Source organism: Setaria viridis, chromosome 2 (genome assembly GCF_005286985.2).
Source record: "Setaria viridis chromosome 2, Setaria_viridis_v4.0, whole genome shotgun sequence".
Taxonomy (NCBI): Eukaryota; Viridiplantae; Streptophyta; class Magnoliopsida; order Poales; family Poaceae; genus Setaria; species Setaria viridis.
Genome location: NC_048264.2, coordinates 15445849 through 15467493, shown reverse-complemented (window position 1 = coordinate 15467493; position 21645 = coordinate 15445849). Strand labels below are relative to the sequence as shown.

The window sequence follows — 21645 nt, the reverse complement described above, 5'->3', positions numbered from 1 at the left end:
TTCAGGACATTCCGGGTTGTGGAAAGTTCAAAAAGAAGGGTCTTGAGAATGAAGATGAATTAGCCAAGTGTTTTTCTGACATAACTACTATTGGTATTGATCATTGGTCTCCTCATTTGGAGTATTAAAAATGAAGTGGCAAATCCTTTACAAGATGCCCGGTTATTCAAGGATCACACAAAAGAAGATTGTTGCTGCTACTATGGTTCTACACAATTTCATACGTGAACATGCTAGCGTTGATGTGGACTTTGCTAATTTTGATAGAGATCCTACCTACATGCCTACTATTCCGGAAAGATACAACAAGTATGCCGTGTCTCAACATGCCTCCGATGGATCAACTTCGGAATCAAGCTTTGTGACTATGGATACCTTTCGTGATAGTATGGCTACATCAATTGCCCTAGCATGGAATTAGTGCAATGATTATTGTAACGACCTTATTTTGGAACTATGAATTTATTTCAAAATTTTAAATTTTTGGAACATGTAATTTATTATTATTTTGGACTTCAATGCATGTACTTTCATTTTATATTTGTGATAAGTAGTTCAAATTGAATCAGGGGCAAGAAAGGCAATCTACCCTCAAACTCCTCTTTTCTCGAGCTAGGGACACCCTCCCAGCCAAACACCCTCCCCAGACAGCTCCAACTCCATCCAGAGCTGGCTCCACCTGGAGTTCTGGAGTGGAGCAGCTCCACCTAGAGTTGGAGTCATACCAAACAGGGCCATAATATGTATGTGAGTCGAACATACTAAATATAAATTTACTGCTTTCGTCCCAGTATAAGTGCACGGGAAGGATTTGAAAAGGATTTGAAAGAAAAATTAGTATGGATAGAAAATAACAACATAGGAAAGAGCGTTGATGCGAGGCAAGCAGAAGCCACTACGGGAAACAGGGAAGATGCCGAGTGCCAGGGGCACTCGGCGAAGCCCCAAAAACACTCGGCAAAGCGTTTGCCGAGTGTAACACTTGGCAAACGACACACGACAAAAATTCTGACGGCAAACACTGATTCGCCGAGTGTTTTGTGTCGGGCACTCGGCAAAGATTTTGCCGAGTGCCCAAAAAACACTCGGCAACCAATTATTGAAAAAAATAAAAAAAAGTCATGCTCCGCCGCCGCCGCTGCCGCCACCATCCACACCACCACCAGCCACCGCCACTGCCTCCCGCCGCCACGCCATGAACCCCGCCGCTGCCAGCACCGGATCCGCCGCCTACGAGCACCGCTGCCCGAGCTCCCCCGACGACGAGCACCGGATCTGGGGGGGCGCCGCGGGGAAGCACATCCCGAGGACGGCGCCGCCGGTGACAGAGGGGAGGGGCGGGGAAGAAGATCCGATGGAGAAGCCGGGCGGGCGGCGGATCCGGTGGAGGGGACGGGCGGGCGGCGGCGGATCCGGGGGCGCCGGGCGGCGGCGGATCCAGGGGCCGGGGGCCGGGCGGCGGCGGATCCGAGGGCCGGGCGCCGGGCGGCGGGGCCAGGGGTGGCGGGCGCCGGGCGGTAGGCGGCGGTGGATCCGGGGGCCGGGGGCCGGGCGCCGGGCGGTGGGCGGCGGCGGGGGGCTCCGAGCGGCGGGCGGCGGCGGGAGGTAGAGAGGAGGGAGTAGTGATGGGTGGGAGTGACGGGAGGGAGAGAGGGGGCCGAGCACTTAAGTCTTTGGGCGGCCGGGCACTTTAAGTCGCTGAGTGTCCTAGGGGTGACACTCGGTGAAGGGTTCTTTGCCGAGTGTCTACCCTAGGACACTCGGCAAAGTTATTTTAAAAAAATTTAAAAAATATCCAACAGTTTCAAAAAACTGTCAAAAATTTACATGAAATAATATATATTCTCTATTCACTGTACAAAAAGTTTTGTAGTCAAATCAAAACTCGACCGTCATTTTGACTCCAAATCTTATGGAATCCTTCTCAACGTTACTATTTTTCTTCGGAAATACTTCGGTTTGTAAACATCGTACGTGATGAAATGTGCAAAACATTCTCAATTTTTTTCCACAGCCTCCACCTATGATATCATCACATCATGACAAATCTCATGATTTTCAGACTTTGCTTATTTTTTTTATAATTTAAAAATACCACTGCCACACGTTCGTGGTCGTGTTTCCTGAACAAGATGTTCGAAATTTCTTGTCATTTCATGGGTCAGGTCTCAAATTGGGCCGAAAAACATGAATATCATTTTTCTACTCATTTTGTTCCATAATTTGAATCACTTGCAGTTCAAATTTGACTTATACCAAAAATTCCCTTGAAATGCAATTAATTAAATAAATATAGCAAATAAATCCAAAAATATACAAAATTTTAACATGGAGTACCACATGGTGTATGTGGGGAGTAGAAAAAATTTCATGGTGAAAAGAGGAAAAAAATTATTTTTTTGCCGAGTGTCAAAAAAAACACTCGGCAAACAGGGGTGTTTGCCGAGTGTTTTTTTTGACACTCGGCAAACCCCCCTCTTTGCTGAGTGTTTTTTATTTGACACTCGGCAAAGCTCCGATTTGCCGAGTGTTTTTTTTTTGCCGAGTGTTTTTAGCTTGGCACTCGGCGAAGAGCTTGTTTGCTGAGTGCTCGAAAAAAAACACTCGGCAAAAAAAATACACTCGGCAATTTTTTTGTTTCCCGTAGTGAGCTAGCGGTGATGCGAGCGGTGGGGAAAAATCGGAACGAGCTGTGGAGAAGAAACAAGAACGTTGTAACTTTTTACGCGGATGGCTGATATATGGGTGCTTCAGGCATTTTTTGATAGATGGGGCTGCATATACTGGTGCGCAACAGGCTGGAACATTATTGGACCGGTAGGCTCCAACTTGTGTGTTTATTTTGGGACTTTTTTTAACTATACAAATGCAGTTATAATTGGGATAGTACATAAGGTTAGAAAATGTTGCACACCAAACAGCGTAGGTGCAAGTGGTCATGCACTGCATACTACTTATATTGAGAAATAGGTCCACCCTTGCTAATAATGCATGTAGACCACGCTCACACAATTGTGGTGCTTGCTAGACTGAACCATGTGTGAAACATAATCCTCACATACTCTAAGATTAAAATTCAAATGGTTGCATCAATATATTATACTTGTACCTATTTTTGTTACTAGGAATCACTTGCTTAAATAAAAAGTGTAATAAAAAGTGCAATAAGTATAGTAGAAAAAGTATGTCAAAATTCTATTGATTTTCTAGCAAAGGTATAGAGATCCGTTATGATAAAATATAGTAGTAGAAATAAACATACACGAGTTTTAGAAAATACAACCATATTTCACTATAGCAACGCACGAACATTTTGCTAGTAGCACTAAAAACTGTTAAATAAACAAGAGACGACAACGGCCAGTCTTGTGTTTCTTTTCTTTCTTTCTTTCTTTTTTTTTTTTTGAGAGTACCGCATGCCCCTCTGCGCTTCTTTTGGCTGACAGCAAGACAACCAGGACTAGCTCGGTCGGATCTATTTATAGCTATTGTACAAGTGTTGATCGATGAACAGGCCGGCCAGCGATGACCATGGCGCCCCGTACGTCCACGCCCGGCTTTCTTGCCTCGGCGCCCATAAATACGCCCAGCTGCAACATCGATCACCACACACATCCATCCATCCCTCCATCGCTCAAGAAAACAAGCGAGCCTACGAAAACTAACCAGCTTTCTCGCCACGCCAAAATGGCCTCCTCGTCCTCCTTCCTGCTCGCCGCCGCGGCGCTGGTGGCACTGTTTGCCGTCGGCTCGTGCGGCGCAGCGCTCACCTTCAAGACCGGCCCGGGCTGCAGCGCCACCCGCCTGGTCCTCATCCCTAGCGTCGCCATCTCGGAGGTGGAGGTCAAGGAGAAAGGCGCCAACGACTTCTCGGAGCTCAAGGAGTCGCCGGCCGGCACCTGGACGCTCGACAGCACTGCACCGCTCAAGGGCCCCTTCTCCATCCGCTTCGCTGCCAAGTCCGGCGGCTACCGCGTCGTCGACGATGCCATCCCCGAAGGCTTCAAGTCTGGCTCCGTCTACAAGACTAGCCTCCAGGTCTAAGTAACGGGGCGCGCCCATTCTTGAGTCGCATGGAAATTATTTTTTCGGAGAGATCGAGCCCGCGTGCGAGCGAGCCCATAAATAATTTTCTATGGTTCTATTGAGACAGCAGGCATAGGAGAAATACACCATACTGCATGCCCGCATGCCCTTGCCACGCATCGCTGCAGGCCTATATGTGCACCTGATTTAGAATATATTGTTAATTTACATAAGATTCTTTTTTGAAAAGGGTATTTGGTCCACCTTCGAGACGGTTGTATATTTGATTTACACACATTAATTGTTCAAGAGAACATAGTACAACTTGAAAGTAATGCTCGCTTCCAGTCTCAATGGGATGGCACGGAGATTTATGGATATTAAAATCTATGGTACATCAGCAAACTAATTATGAGCGGAGAGGAGAGAGAAATTTTATCCCCGTAAAACTCCGCTAAAGCAGCAAACAAATATCATAAAATACAATAAAATTTACATTGAGGATGTTATTCGTAACATATTTGGCTGCATGGTCACTTCCTCCACGAACCAAAGCGAGCGGAGGGTGCAGGCGCGAGCGTTAATTGCCAGCGCCGGTTTTGGTGCGAGCGGAGGCCACGTTGAGTGTTTTTGCTTGACTGCACGCAGGTGTCGTTTCGTTCCCGACGTTATCCAACAGCAAAACAAACTACTTCACGCCAATCTTCCTCCGCCGGCGCTCTTCCTTTTCCCTCGCCCAACTGAAAAACAAACCGCCAATATCTATATTTCCTATCGGCAAAATCTCCCAACCGCGCGCCAATCCCTTTTCCATCGGCAAATCGATTTAAGCATTATTTGCAGCCATACAGGCATTATTCCATAGGAGTACTGGCATGCCAAAAAACATTGATGAGATTGTGCAATAGGTTGAAACAGCTTAGTGGAATTTTCTAGTTGATAGGGCAAATAGGGTATTTCTCACTCTTTAAGGTTGCTTACGAGAGATACTGAAGGAAAAGGGAGGGGAGCATTACCCTGTCCCTCACATGAAGAAGGCCGTGTTGGAAAGATTGGGAACGCTACCGAAGACATTGCATTGTGATCCATCAATCTTCTCGCTGACCTCCATGGGAATGGGCAGCTTCTCATCGCCGTCCTCCATGGGAATAAGTAGCTTCTCATCGCCGTCCTCCATGGGAACCGGCACTTTGTCTGGATGGAAGGGACGCAGAAAATGGCGATGGTGCTATCTAGGCCTGGTTTGGTTCCTGATTTATTTTTAGCACCCGTCACATCGAATATTTAGATACTAATTAGGAGTAATTAGGAGTATTAAATGTAGACTATTTACAAAACCCGTTACATAAGTGGAGGCTAAACGGCGAGACGAATCTATTAAGCCTAATTAGTCCATGATTTGACAACGTGGTGCTACAGTAAACATTTGCTAATGATGGATTAATTAGGCTTAATAGATTCATCTCGCCGTTTAGCCTCCACTTATGTAATGGGTTTTGTAAATAGTCTACGTTTAATACTCCTAATTAGTATCTAAACATTCGATGTAACACGTGTTAAAAATAAGCAAAGGGAACCAAACACCGCCCTAGTCTAACGTGAGTTGCCTTTTGGATTCCTGTGGGATCGAAACAATCAGTTGCGACTTAATTTTCATGGTGGAACGGAGGGATGGGCAGCCGAGGTTCGGGGTTGTTCCGAGGGAGCACTCTACATAGTTGACACTATGCAAGAACTAAATGTTGCAAGCTATATTTATGAAATTGTGCGATGGGACTGAGAGTGATAGTTTCATTTCATTGAAAAGTTAACATGGCAATCTTGCTAACAGTGAGATAAAATCATGCATTGAGACCTACCAATATGCAAATCTTTTTTTTCATTTTTGTTGAAACATGATAATTGGGCAATTTTAAATTTATTATAGTTCCTAAGCATTCTTCATCACGAATTCCCTACACAGTTATATTACTGTTGGCTAATCGATCAATAACTGAGCATGCATATGGGTATGAGTAATTCAGTATACCATAGCTACCTGCTGCGCGCTCTGCTCATTATCGTTATTTGTATTTGCGGGCAAAAGAGTAAGAAGAAATAAATATTATTGTAGATAGCAATAACCCAGCAGGTATATGAAAGAGGTGAGAACGATATGCATTTCGTATATATAGAGATTTGTCCAACTACTATTTTTGTCCCAGTTGAATATAACTGGGCAGAGAAAAGCAATAAAAAAAACTGGACACACAAAAAAGTGTACTCTAAGAGGTTGCAACTACTCTTAGGAGATTGTTTGCATATCACATGCTAAACTTTAGCAGTGTAACATCGGATATTCGGATGGTAATTAGGAGGACTAAACATGAGCTAATTATAAAACTAATTGCAGAACCCCTAGGCTAATTCGCGAAACGAATCTATTAAGCCTAATTAATCCATCATTAGCAAATGGTTACTGTAGCACCACATTGTCAAATCATGGACTAATTAGGCTTAATAGATTCGTCTCGTGAATTAGACTCCATCTGTGCAATTAGTTTTGTAATTAGCTTATGTTTAATACTTCTAATTAGCATCTAAACATCCGATGTGATAGGTGCTAAACTTGAGCACGGAGTATCACAAGCAAGATCAGTTGAGATTGCGGGAGGCTGTTAGAACAGCAGATAGGTTTGGCTTATGTAAAACGTAATATGCATGGAGTGTATAACATGCATATGCGCCTGGGACTGGTATTCGTAGTCAGCTTGGACTCGGCATAGAGATAGAGATATATGTAATAGAGACCGAGTACCCTTGCTAATTACGATTGTAAACATGTACTCTTGAGGAGGATTGTCCCTATATAAACACGGGACCGATGGTGAGCCGAGTAAGGTATAGCAACGTTTACCAATCTACTTACAATTCTTTCAAGCAGCTCCTGCGGCGTGGGGCGGAGCATGTGGTCACCCCATCCCTCGTCGAGCTCCTCAGATCGGCACAGCATATAGGGTAAGCGGCTGGGAGTGCTACTGGAAGCACAAGCAATGGGTCGCGCTCATGATCCAAAACGAGGACAACGTAGGGAGGCAGGCTGGTGTTCTCAGAAAACGACGGCAGGGAGCCACCAGCGACTGGTGATGGGGCGCGGGTGCAGGGAGGAAGGAAAGGCAACTGTAGAAAGAAGAAAATATCCGGCGGAAGAATAAGAATAGGGGGGTTTGATATTGTGCTAAACTTTAGCAGTATCATATCGAATATTCGGATGATAATTAGGAGAACTAAACATGAGCTAATTATAAAACTAATTGCAGAACCTCTAGGCTAATTCGCGAGATGAATCTATTAAGCCTAATTAATCCATCATTAGCAAATGGTTGCTGTAGCACCACATTGTCAAATCATGGACTAATTAGGCTTAATAGATTCGTCTCGCGAATTAGACTCCATCTGTACAATTAATTTTGTAATTAGCCTATGTTTAATACTTCTAATTAGCATCTAAACATCCGATGTGATAGGTGCTAAACTTTAGCACGGAGTATCAAAATACCCCCTAAGTATAATGGTGTGAAATTGGACGCGTGGCGCTTGCCTGCTTGGTGTTGTCACGTGGGATGAGCATCAGACGCCCGAGCTGAAGCATTTCTGATTAATCAACACAAGTCTCCTACCGAAAGACAAATATATTCTTTTCCATCCTCTCAGTATTTTTACGGCACAAGGTGATTTACTTCTTTTTATTACTGCATGCTCTGTGCTCAATAGATCATGTCTATTTATAGCAGTGGTACAACAGCAAGTCAGCAACGCCGGTCAGCAATCTATATGGCATGCCGTACGTCCATGCCCGCCTTTCTTCCCTCCGCTGCCAGGGGCGGAGGTATACAGTAATTAGAGGTGCTAACGCACCCTAAAAAATAAAAAAAACAGTGAATATGTTTAATTTTTCATTATATATGCACCTCCAATGATTAAATTCTATACACCCACAAGGTAAGTACACCTCCTCCAATTTACTCTAGCTCCGCCACTGTCCGCTGCCCATAAATACGTATCCAGCTGCAACATCGATCACACATCCACCCATCCCACGATCAATCAAACAAAAAACAAGCAAGGTTACGCGAACCAACTTGCTATAGCTTGGCAACGGCCTCCTCGCCCTCCTTCCTGCTCGCCACAGCCGCGTTGGCGGCACTTTCGGCCGTCGGCTCGTGCGATACCCCAAGCCTCACCTTCACGGTCGGCGAGGGCAGCGACGCCACCCACATGGTCATCGTCCCCAACAAAAGCGGACTCACCAAGTTGGAGATCAAGGAGAAGCTTGGCCTGTTCGCTTCAGCTTATTCAGCCGGCTTATCAGCCACCAAACAGTTTTTTCCTCTCACAACAAATCAGCCGTTTCGGCTTTTCAGCCGGCTTATAAACTGAAGCGAACAGGCCCAAGGACGCCAGCGACTTTACGCCGCTCAAGCAGTCGCCGCCCGGCACCTGGACGCTGGACAGCAAGGCAAGGGCCCCTTCACCATCCGCTGGAATTTCTTCGAGACCCCTAGAGTCGCCGACGACGTCATCCTCGCCGACTTAAAGCCCGGCACCGCCTACAAGAGCAAATACTTCATCTATTGAGTACACGTAACAGACGCGCGCATGCATGAGGAGCAAATACTCCAATATCCAGTTTCCATTTATCGTTTAAGTCTTTTTCATCTTCTTTTTTGGTTTTTTCTTGAGAAGCATGAAAAGTTATTGTATGAGTATGGCAGTTTTTACAGCTTTGCATTTGTCAGTTATATATTCTGATTGCATTTTCCTCCTGCACTGACAAAAGTTACTGACTTGAGTATGGCAGTTTTTACAGCTTTGCATTTTGTCAGCTATATATTCTGGCCTGTGACTGCATAATTTTACAGTAATTTGTTAGCATCTCGATCCATTTCTGAAAATCGATGTCAATATATAGTGGTCAACAAGGAGAGACAGAATCGAGCTTACAAGTTTGTTATCTCCTGATCGTATACTGTGACTCGGTGAGGAACAAATCAAATTGGCAATCCACCGATGATATAAATGTCAATATTAATACTACCAAAAAAAAAGTGCATCCGACAACTATACGGACAACTGGTTCAGCAGCCTAAAAATGAAATCCTTAACCCTCCACACCTAAAGATGGTGACTAAAAGTAGAGAGATTAACTTCAGCTATAACAGCACATATAAGGAAGTAAGGAGGCAGCGCCTGCTCAGTGATGCTCTTATGCACATTTATCCTCCAACTTAAAAAACAATATGCGACACCTGCTTATAAGAATTGCTCAATACAAGACTAGTGTTTTGTGACAACTGGCAACCAATGAGAGTTATGATTGAGTTCGAACCCTCACAAGATCATCCCCAAGATACCTCTTAGTGGTCAACCACCAATATTGAATATTATCAACACTGCTATATGTGTAATTAGATGTGCTTATGTCATCCAAAAGCTCCGGACTGAATGACTGTATATGTTTCCATTAGTAAAATACTCCAAAGCACATTATTAAGTCACTGCCAACATTTGAAACAGTTACACCTGAAACATCGCCACCACTTCATTTCTGCAGTAGATGTGTATCACACCCAATGTTTGCTCTGTTACTAGGTACCAATGTTTACTCTGTTACTAGGGATGCAGCAGGTATTTTCAGTAGTGTACATGTGACAACTCAATAAAGAATGCAATAACCGTGATAACCAGTAAATAAGTGAACATACATTGGAAGAAAGAGGAGATGAGGTACAGTACCTTGATCGATATGTAAAACTCCAGTCAGAGTGTCAGGCAACAACTTGGCACTACCATAAGGTAAATGGTGGTGCTGATCCCTTCGGCAAGGGGATATAGTGCAAGATAAAATCAGGATGGCTTCGATGCGCTTGTGTGGCATTCATGAACACACACACTCAGCAAGGTCATCTGCTGTTTTTCTTTTGTATGGAGGAGAATGACAACATTCTCTGTAACAAAAAATTCATATACGCTTTGATTCGCTAGAGGCTTGGGAGGTACTCAACACTCCATACCAGCTGGTGTAGCGCTGCTCCAATCCTAGTCATCAAAGCATATCTCAAAGTATCGGACCTTGGGCAAAACCCATAGCAGGAAGCGCAGGTATGATGGAGTATTCCTAGCACAACAGAAATAGAGTTGCTCTAGAGCTTGGAATTACTCTCAGTCAGCAGCTCAACAAATATACATCAACCACATAGCAATCACCATTCGACTTTGGAAAGCCTGGAGTCCTGGAAATGGAAAAAAATCTCAACAAAGCTCCTACTATTGTTATACCAGCGTTCTCCAACACATTTAGCGAGTGCTCAAAGCAGAGATATACAGGACAGAAATTTAGTCTACAAGCTCACATACTATATTGATTATCAAACTCCTCAAAAGCCTAGTTGAGCAACTAACTACAAAATTCATTGAGAACATAGCTTTAAAGCACATTGTCACCTCAAAACATTCTCACCAACGGAAAAAATAACTGTTCCAAAAGTTGACAGTTCAAAATTTTAAAAGTATTTCCAAAGCATATCTCAACATGAATTTGCTTAGAAATGAGATACCCAACACGAAATGTCAACAACACATTATGCTATAACCAATATAAGCCATCACACTGAAAAGACATGTTCCCGTAATAATATCGGCTTCTAAAAAGCCTACTCCCATATATACAAGGTCTATCTTGATAAAACTGGATCCATAAATCTATGAAATATGGTCTGCTGCTAATTAGCTCTACCAGTATCATCGAGGGAGAAGGCAAACCAATCACTGTTATTTAAAAATCATTGTTAATTATCAAATCACGCTCACATGGTAGTTTCATTTTTCAGACAGACATATATGGGTGGTCTGGTACACCAATATGCTATACATAACAAGCATCACGCTTTGAATGTATCAAGCTTATGACAAGACAGATACTGAAGGACCAGCTGATAAAAAGAGGAACTCAATAACATCATTCAAGGCGAATTACCAATTCAATGCTCCTCTTTAGCTCCTCCTGCGGTCCCTGCTCTTCTCCCCAGATCGCTTTGCTGCCCGATGATTACGTCACTCATCCTCATCCGACCCACTGCTTTCTGATCTGCGGTGCCTCCTCCGCCTGCTGGATTTCTTGTCATCTGCAGACTCACTACCACCATTGTCACCATCAGACGCTTCCCTCCGGTGATGGCGCTGCTTGCGGTGGCGTTGGCGCCTCCTTTCTTCACTTCCAGATACATCCTCCTCATCGGAGGAGGCATCACTCCTGCAGTGGCTCCTAAGCCTCTTCCTGTCCTTCCTGCTCTTCCTGTGCCTTTTCCTATCAGACTCACTATCATCGCTGCTATCCTCATCTGATCTTTCATGCTTCTTCGATCTGCTGGTCCTCTTCCTGTCCCTACCTCTTCTGCCTTCCTCCTCTTCATCCTCACTATCATAGCTCTTCCTGCTTTTGGTGTGCCTTGATCTTCTCTTGCTGCTGCTGCTCCTATGGCGGTGACTTGACTTCTTCTCTTCCTCCCTGGACCTCCTTCCCCCATTCCTCGCACGCTCGCGCTCAGCAATTATCTTCTCCAGCTCAGGGTCGATGTCGGAATCAGAGGAATCGCTATCCTCGTCCTCCTCTTCCTCCTCATCGGAAACCTCGTCTGCATTCCCGCCTGCAGCAGCCTTCTTCTTGATCTCCTCGAACTTGGCCTGCGCAGCCGCCTGGGCGGCGGCCTGGGCGTCGGCGTCGTCCAGGTCGAGGTTCTTGACGGAGAGGAAATTGCGGCACTGGAAAGTGAGGTGGCCGACGCGGCCGCACTTCTTGCAGGCACCGCGTGTCTCGTCGGAGTTGGAGCCGGTGATGCGCGCGAGAGCGAGGAGGCCCTGGAAGCTGGTGTAGGCGTTGCCGTCGCCGGACCCGGATCCGGAGGCGGCGGCGGCAGCGGCTGCGGCGTTGGCATCGTTGGCGGCGGCGGCGGCGGCGTTGGCGGAGACGGAGGAGGAAGGGCGGCCGGGCTGCTGCTTGTTGTTCTCGGGCGCGTAGGGGTCGTAGCCGATGGCGCTCTGCCAGATGCCGTGCGTCTGCAGCGCCGCGCTGCTGTGCACGCGGTTGTTCGCGGGCATGCGGACGCGCCCCGCCGTCGCCGGCATCTTGGATCGCCGCCGGTATTGCTCGCCGGGGGAAGGGTTTGGTGAGAGGGGAGGATATGGATTGGGGATTGATTTCGGGTCGACTGGGTGTCAGAGTACAACCTGCTACCCAGGTTGAACTGACGAAGCCTGACGAAGCTGAACAAGAATTTGGATCGAGAACTGGCAGGCAGCTTGCCAGCCAGGCAGCGATCAGCCCCAGCCGATCAAAATCGGATGCTTGGAAGCACTGCTCGAGCCAAGCAGCTCCAGCCAGGCGTATAGCAAACAAGCCCTCAATTATCTGGATGGCAGGCCACTAGCTGGACCAAAACGAATCAGGAAGCTCAACGAACTTTTTTTATTTTTATAATTTTTTTCGATTTTGCCAAAATATATAGTGGAATCAAAAATTTGTAAAAATAGGCTTATACCGCCGGCTGAAACGGCGGTGTGGCCTTACCATCAGTTGAAACGGCGGTAAGGGCCTGGCACCTCAACGGTCACCCAGCGGATAAGCTCCGCGCGCCACCCGAGGAAGCTCCGCCGTTTGAACTGGCGGTAAGGCCCTAACCACTGGTTCAAACGGCGGGGCTCGCCCACCATATAAGGCGCGCCCGCGCCCCTCCCCTCCCCCGCACCAGACCGCGCCAGAGCGCCAGCGCCAGAGAAGAAAGAGAGAGAGCGCTAGAGAAAGAGAGGAAAGGAAAGAAGGGAAGAAAAAAAGAAGGAGAGGAGAGAAGGAGGAGGGAAGAAAGGAGAGGAGGAGGAGGGAAGAAGGGGGAAGGAAATTCTTCCGTCGTTCTAGGTAAATTTTTTTAATCTCGTAGTTTAGATAGTGTAGTGTAGTGACTAGATCTAGATTTAGAAATATTAGTGGACTTGAGATTTAGAAATAGCTAGTGAACCTGAGACTTAGAAATATTTAGCTGAATTTAGATGTAATAAAATGTAGCTTAGTTAGCACAATAGATTTAGCTTAGACAATAAAATAGAATTAGCTTAGGTGGCATAGTAGATTTACCTTAGCTAGTACAATAATTTTATTTTAGATCACAGTAAATTTAAGAAATCTTAGTGGATCTGAGATTTAAAATATCTAGTTGATCTGAGATTTATTTGTCGTCTATATTAGTTCTGGTACAAGCCTATGATAAATTTAGTTAGTAAGCTTGGTTTAGTTTACATAGTTGTTTGTTTATTGAATTGAAGTCATTATTGTAGTTAACTGATATATATTGCTGAGATTAATTTGGACTGCCCGTTTCATATATGTTGGCAGGCATATCAGATAGTTTATATTTTCAAGTGTTCTATGGGCCGGAGGAGGTTAGATATGGTCCAGAAGGGGTAGATTTGAGTGAATTTTCCTGTTTCACCAAGTGTGTTCCAAGAGTAAGAGAGAGAACTTGGGGGGGGCATTTGTAGGTGGCTTTGTAGGGATCTTGGTGTTGATAGAGAACAAGTGGATGTGTCTGTGAGGGTTGTAGTCAAAAGACGACCCGACATAAAATTTTGGGAGTTGCTTCCGCTTGAAGGAACTTCAAGCTACCAGACTTATATAAATGGTTGCACGAGAAAAGGTTTACCAATCACATGGTATGTTCAACTGTTCACGAAGGGTGGATCTAGCAGTCATATTGAAGAAGAAGTAGGAGGTGATGAAGTTGAAGCGGAAGAAGATGTGCAGAGTACTGAAGGTGCAAACGAAGAACTTGAGGGCAATGAACAAGAAGGGGGAGATGCAGAGAATGATGTTGCATCCCGCGCACCAAATGGGGAGGCTGATGAGGGGGAAGAATTTCCTGAGTTAGTAGAGCAGCTGGAGATGGAAGTAGAGGAGGCCAATGGTGCCGTGGATGATAACTCCTCTGATGAGGAAGATGGTTATCCTGTACTGCGAAATTGGTCAAATTATGACCATTCCACCCTACCGGTGAATACTGGGGAAAATATTCCTTGGGATTACAGGGAGAATGAGGTATGCGTGGGGGCTTTGTACCAAAGTGGGGATGAAGTGAAGGTGGCTATTAAGAGATGATCCACTTTATCTTTGCAGCGTCAGTTCAGGGTGGAAAAAGAGTAGCCCGAAGGTGTATGATGTCCGTTGTGTGCGTAATGATTGCCCATTCAGGGTGCATGCATATAAGGGGAAATGGAAGAAGTACTAGGAGGTGACTAGAGTGGTGGAGCACCAATGCTTGCTGGCTGAATTGGAAGGAACACACCGCAACCTCACTGCTGAGTTTGTTTCTCAATACATGTATCCTCAGATAGTGCAGAATCCTGGCTTCGAGCTCAAGTCCATAGTTTGTGCCATAGAGGAGAAATTCAAGTACAAGATCAGCTACAGCAAAGCTTACCGGGCGAAGCAGAAGGCGTTGGAGATGAAGTGGGGTACGTTCAAAGTATCCTATGACAACCTCCTTGCCCTGTTGCACACCATTTGCCAGAGAAATCTTGGAAGCTTCTACGACTTGAAAACCTGTCCATGTGTTCAGTTTCCAAGGAAACATGTCCTGCAGCGGTCATTCCTCGCGTTGGGTCCTTGCATTCAGGCTTTCCAGCTATGTCGACCAGTCATTTGCATTGATGGCACATTTCTGACTGGAAGATACAAGGGAACGATATTGACAGTTGTTGGGTCCGATGGCAACAATCAGGTGTTGCGAGGCCCTTCAACCGGCGGTAGGGACTATACCATCATTTCAGCTGGCGGTATAAGCCCATTTCTGCAAATTTTTGATTCGACTATATATTTCTACAAAATCGAAAAAAATATAAAAATAAAAAAATTCAAGCTTAACACCCGATTGACTGGGCCGGAGTGGGTGAGAGAGTAATTGGCCCATGTAACAGGCGGCTGCTAGTGAGCGGCTTGTACAAGTAACCGAGAGAGGAAAAGCAGAGGAGAGATTGATTTGGATCCTAATGATATTGACGACGGCGAGATTGTGATCAAGGACGTCGGCGAGATCCTCATCCCATGTATCCCTAAACTGAATTACTCGTGAATCTGAGAGAGAGTTCCACGTATCCATGGTAGAGTTCATGACAATTGGTATCCAGAACCTAAAATCCCCACCACATCCACCTCGATGTCAATCTTGGAACCTTCTCCGTTGAAGGTTTGAAGCCAGATTTGGAGAACAAGGTCACCAGCCTGGAGAGCTCCATGTTTGATTTGAGACAAAGAGTTGGTATCTTCATCCATGACCTGCTGAAGCCCAAGAAAGGTGAGGTAGAGATCAAGGACGAGGTACCTACTCCCGCCCATCTGGGGGGAACTGCTAAGGCAGAGGTGCATGGGCAATCCGGCCACTGCGAAGAACCACTTCACCGGAGTGCTGGTGTCGGGGTTGTTACAACCCTGGTGCCACCTCCGGTCATAGTTGCGAATCGGTTCTCTCACGTATCTCCTGTGCCTTTCAGTGGTGTGAATTCTATCAATTCTCCAGGATATCCTACTTATTCTAGTTTTGGTCATGCTATACCTCAATTGGAATTCCCTAGATTCGATGGTACCAATCCTAAGATCTGGGTGAAATGCTGTGAAAGCTACTTTGCTGTCTTTGATGTCCCTTTCAATCATTGGGTGAAAATGGCTACCATGAATTTTTCTGGCTCAGCTGCCTTTTGGCTTCAATCCATAGAGGTTGATATGAGAAAATGCACTTGGAAAGAACTTTGCCTTGCGAAAGATTTGAAAGAGATCAGCATAGTCATGTAGTTAGACAGTTCTTTCATATCAGGCAGTCGGGATCTGTAGCAGAATATATTGAATTATCCGATGAACTTGTTCATCAACTCTTAGCACATGATCCCTATTTTAATCCTGTTAATATCACAAGTAGGTTTGTGGATGGGCTGAAACCAGAAATTAAAGCTGTAGTTCTTCTACATAGACCCAAGGATCTAGATATTGCTAGTTCTTTGGCTATTTTGCAGGGAGAGGTGTTGTTGAGTCAACCCAGTAGAGAATGAAAGAAAACTGATGAAATTTTCTATGACAAGCAAGATGTTAAGATGAACTCTACTCCAAGTTATACTAAAGCTACTCCTTTAAATATTGAAGTTGAAGGTAGAAAAGCAACTATTGCTTCTAGAGGTAAACCTCAAGATGACAAGTTAGCATCCTTGATGGCTTATAGAAAAGCAAAGAGATTATGTTATAAATGTGGCATGAAGTGGGGTCCTGCTCATCACTATCCTGAGTCTGTTCCATTGCACATGGTGGAAGAGTTATGGCAATTGCTTAGTGTCAAGGAAACTCAAACTGACCAGTGTGAGGAATATGATTCTGGTGATGATCTGATTGCTATTTCTGCTCCAATCTTCAATGGTACCTCCAAGGGTAAAACAATTAAACTCCTATGTCACATTTTTCAGCATCAAGCTATAGTACTTCTTGATTCTGCCAGTAGTCATAATTTCATCAATGAACAATTTGCTACAAAACTACCAAACTGGAAAAGGCTTGATAAACCAGTTAGTGTAAAAGTTGCTGATGGAGGCATTATATACTACACACATGAAGTTGAAGAAGTACAGTGGCTAGTCCAAGGAGTCCAATTCAAAACCACCTTTAAAATTTTACCACTGAAATGTTATGATGCTATCTTGGGGATGGATTGGTTGGAACCCTTTAGTCCAATGAAAGTACAATGGGCTCATAAGTGGATTTCTTTCTAGTACAAGGGCAAAAAGATCAAACTCCAAGGTATGAACCCAAGTACATCTGCATGTCTATACATATGTGGTGATCAGTTGTTTGCCATGTAAAAAGAAGATATCTGGTATGTTGTGCAAGTATACTCAGTGGAAGCTTCCTCTGATCAGAATACTGAGGTATTACCTATCCAGATGCAAAATCTAGTGGATCAATATGTAGAACTTTTTGATGAACCAACTGGAGTACCTCCTAGCAGATCCATGAACCATAAGATACCATTAATTGCTGGAGCACAACCATTCAGATTAAGACCATACAGATACACACTTGCTCAGAAAGATGAAATTGAGCAACAAGTGGTAGAGCTATTGAAACATCACATGATCCAGCCAAGTACTAGCCCTTTTTCTTTACCACTACTGTTGGTCAAGAAGAAGGTAGGTGAGTGGAGATTGTGTGTGGACTTTAGGAGATTGAATGCTTATACCATTAAGAACAAATTTCCTCTTCCCATCATTGAAGAATTATTTGAGGAATTATTTGGGGCCAAGTGGTTTACAACCCTGGACTTAAGATCAAGTTTTCACCAAATTCTAGTAGCTCCTGAAGATCAACACAAAACTACTTTTCAAACACACTTTGGCCACTTGGAGTATAACGTCATGCCTTATAGATTGACTGGGGCTCCTGCCACCTTTCAAGCTATCATGAATCATATTTTAGCTCCCTTGCTCATAAAATGTGTTGTGGTGTTTATAGATGACATACTCATATATAGCAAAACCTATGAAGAACATCTACAACATGTCAAGCTTTTGTTTGATCTCTTGCAAGAACATGAGTTCAAAGTTAGGCTGTCCAAATGCTCTTTTGCTAAGTAGCAACTTACCTACCTTGGACATGTGCTCAGTTCTCAAGGGGTTGCCACAAACCCAAGCAAGATTGCTATTATTCAAAAGTGGCCCATTCCTACTTCTGTCAAGGAATTGAGGAGTTTCCTTGGTATGGCTGGATACTATAGAAGATTTGTGCAGAATTTTGGCATGATAGCTAAACCCTTAACTGAATTATTGAAAAAGGGATAACCGTTCTTATGGACTTCTGCTCAGGATGCATCCTTTCAAGCACTCAAGTCTGCTTTAACTACAACCCCTGTCCTAGCCTTACCAAACTTTGACAAGCCTTTTGTGGTCCAAACAGTTGCATCATATAAAGGAATTGGTGCAGTACTTCACCAAGATGGCCATCCTATTGCTTATGTTAGTAGAGCATTGGGACCCAAAAATCAGGGATTGTCCACTTATGAAAAGGAAAGTCTTGCTATATTGATGGTAGTGGATCATTGGAGTTCATATCTTCAACCAGCAGAATTTATCATACAGACTGATCAAAGAAGTCTCATTCATTTAGATGACCAAAGGTTGAACAATTACTAGCAACAAAAGGCCTTGTCCAAACTTATGGGCTTCAAGTATAAAATTTGCTACAAGAAAGGGTCTACCAACACTGTAGCAGATGCTCAATCTCGAGTTCCTTCTATTGCTGATATTGAACTCATGTCCATATCCACTGCACACCCTATATGGCTTCAGGATCTTCAGAATAGCTACAGTCAAGACACCAAGGCCCAGTAATTGTTGTCTCAATTGGCTATCAGTCCTCAACAAGATCAATTTACACTTGTACAATGCATTATTAAGTACAAGGACAAAATATGGCTGGGTCATAGCATTGGACTACAACAGCAGGTAATGTCTGCTTTGCATTCTAGTCCAATTGGGGGTGTGTCACACATGAAAAAGGATGTCTTAGGGTGTGTCAGTAGGCTAAATCTGAAAGAATTCCATACCTAGGCCTCCTTCAACCCTTAACTGTACCAGATTAAGCATGGGATACTGTTACCCTTGATTTCATTGAAGGATTACCAAACTCATCTAATTACAACTGTATACTGGTTGTAGTTGACAAATTCTCCAAATACTCTCATTTCATCAGAATGACTCATCCTTTCATTGCTTTGAAAGTGGCAAAGTTATATATGGAGAACATCTACAAGCTTCATGGCATGCCCTTTGCTATAGTGTCTGACAGGGATAGAATATTTACCAGTCAGTTATGGCAAGCCCTATTCAAAATGTCTGGTACTGACCTTAGAATGAGTTCAACATATCATCCTCAGAGTGATGGTCAGACTGAAAGAATGAATCAAAGTGTTGAGGCATTTCTTAGATGTTTCATCCAGGCATGCCCTTCAAGGTGGTCACAATGGCTATCATTAGCTGAATTTTGGTACAACACTAACTACCATTCTGCACTCAACAAGTCACCTTTTGAAGTGATGTATGGCAATGAACCGAGACACTTTGGTATTGATGGAACTGAAGCATGTGCCATTCCAGATTTGGATACTTGGCTCAAAGAAAGGCAAACTATGACGGAGCTGTTGCGCCAACAATTTCTTCGACTCCAACAACATATGAAACATCAAGTAGATAAGCATTGATCTGAACGAGCATTTGAAGTTGGTGACTTGGTCTGGCTCAAACTGCAGCCATATGTGCAAACATCTATTGCCGCAAGATCAAGTGACAAACTATCATTTAGATATTTTGGGCCTTATGAAATTGAGAAGAAGATCGGTTCAGTGGCTTATAAGCTGAAACTACCTCCATCAAGCATAGTTCATCCGATGTTCCATGTATCTGTAACAACTCTACCTTAATTAGGTCTAGTTAAACTTAAGCAAGTCATTAGTCACTAAGTAGAGGAGGTGAAATGTCCAAACTACCCCTAAAAAGCTCTTTTTAGAGTTAAATAGGAAACTTGAGTTTTTATATACAAACTTAAAATTTTGCCCAAATAGGAGTTATAAAACTTTTAATTTCAAACAACTTTTATTATTAACACCTTGGCTGATTTGGAGTGGGAGAAGGTCAAAAACAAGAATCAAATCAGGAGTACATTAAAGACCTGCAAATGACCCAAGTCCTGGAATTCATATTTTTCCTCAATTTTGCAACCTGTTATCTCACCATTGTATATCTTACCTCAAGTCAGACCTTTAATAGAAGTTGTAGTTCCTTGAGTGTGTTCCAACTTTATTACACTGACCCAGGTCCAAATCACAACCGAACCTGCTCAATAATTTGGTCAAAATCATGTAAAACAGTCAACTCAGCCTACTTACATCCCAGCGCTAAGTCTGGAAAACGTCCAGAGCGCGCATCTTGGTGAGCCCGTTCCTCCTAAAAGCTGAACTGAACTTGAGAAAAGTCCCTAATAGAAGTTGGAGTCCTAAGATTGAAGAACATTTCCTTAAATTACATCTTGGCCTGATTCAGTTAGGAAGCTACTCACAATCTGAGCCAAAGTTGGCCAAAACGCTGAAAAACAGCAAAACCGAGATCTGTCTAACTCCCCGGAGGCCAGCGTTCTACCGAACTTTGCAACTCTGTAGCTTAAAATCCGTCTTGTTTTCAAGCATACTCCTTTTGTAAAGTTTGGAGCTGGATATTAGGTCTACAAGTTTTACTTTTGGAGTTTCACGAGTTCTTTTGAAAAATTTGGAGAAAAAGGCCTCAAAACCGACCCTTTTGGCTGCCTCGAGAAGCACCCCACCCAGCGGACGCCCGGAGAGCGCCCGCACGTTTGCCCGTGCGCCACCTGTCGTGTGGCCGCTGTCCACCGGCGAGATTGCCGTCGCCCAACCGGTGGCCGCGACACGACAACTCGCGCGCCCGGCTGCCCAGTAGGCGAGCGCGCTTATCCCGCTTCCTGGCGTCACGCATCTCCTTCGCCCCGTCCCAAGCAAGCTCTGCTCGCCGGAGGATGTCACGCCGCCGCCTCGGACCGGCCAAGTTCCGACCGCCTATCGACGCCCGGGCAGTGACCGCACGAGAGCCTCGCTCCACCAACCCATGACTACAGCAAAGCTGCGCTTGCACACCCCAAATCCCCCAAGGCCAATGACTGGGAGATCCTGTCCCGCGGTCTCCACACCCCGGCCAATGGCACCACCGCCAATGAAGCTCCAGCCCGCAGCCCACAGAGCCCTCCGATCCTATCCGCCCGCACCCGAAGCTCCGTCTCACTCCCCTGCTTCTCCCCGACCCTATAAAAGCCACCCTCGCCTCACCGTGACCTCACTCCGCTTGCCCAAACCACACCGCTCCCCTATTTCTCTGCACCACCACACCACTCTCCCATGGAGCCCCTGTCTCCACCGCTCCCCGCACCTCGACACATCCACCGAGAGCTCCGTTGCCACCCCGCGCTCCTATCTAAGCGGCTTGTTGCCCTCCCGGAGCCCCGCCGTCGTCGGAACTCCGCCGGGACTCCGCCGCCGAAGCCGCCTTCAGTCCCCAAGCCGTTCCACCGCCGCCGAGCTCGCTCCGACGCCCCAATCACCGCAAATCCCTCCCCGGTGAGGTCCCGCGTCTTCCCCGCCTGTTTTTGCCCACGATTGACCCCGAGACTCGCCGAAATCGAGTCGAGCTCGCCGCCGGCCACCGCAAGGGCCTCCCTACGTCGTTCTTCTTTTTTCAGGGGCCTGCGTGCAAGAATCAGGGACCCTTGCATATTTTAACCTTAAACGCGAGGGTTAGCTTGCAAGTCTGCCACTGTTAATTGTTTCAAATCGGCAGAAATTAGTTTAAACTTTGTAAATCCACCATAAATCATAGAAAAATCAGCAAAAATGCCAAACCACTTTTGTTGGACTCAGTGAACTGCCTAGTTTCATATAAAAATAATCTTGCTCATGATACTATTGTAAATAATGCACTATAGTTTTATTTCTTGCTTAG

At 45.0% G+C, this 21645-nt stretch overlaps 2 protein-coding genes across 2 annotated transcripts; one reads left to right on the top strand and one right to left on the bottom strand.

Annotated features, from left to right (window-relative positions):
* Window positions 1–3540: 3540 nt before the first annotated feature.
* LOC117846289 (pollen allergen Phl p 2) lies at window positions 3541–4315 on the top strand. The gene has a single exon (XM_034727430.2). The coding sequence runs from the start codon at window positions 3688–3690 to the stop codon at window positions 4042–4044; it is 357 nt and encodes a 118-aa protein (XP_034583321.1). The 5' UTR covers window positions 3541–3687; the 3' UTR covers window positions 4045–4315.
* A 3622-nt stretch (window positions 4316–7937) lies between these two features.
* LOC117846062 (uncharacterized) lies at window positions 7938–12455 on the bottom strand. The gene is made up of 3 exons (XM_034727165.2): window positions 11042–12455; window positions 9802–10298; window positions 7938–8615 (listed from the first exon to the last, which is right to left on the bottom strand). The coding sequence occupies exon 1, from the start codon at window positions 12187–12189 to the stop codon at window positions 11119–11121; it is 1071 nt and encodes a 356-aa protein (XP_034583056.1). The 5' UTR covers window positions 12190–12455; the 3' UTR covers window positions 7938–8615; window positions 9802–10298; window positions 11042–11118.
* Window positions 12456–21645: the final 9190 nt, after the last annotated feature.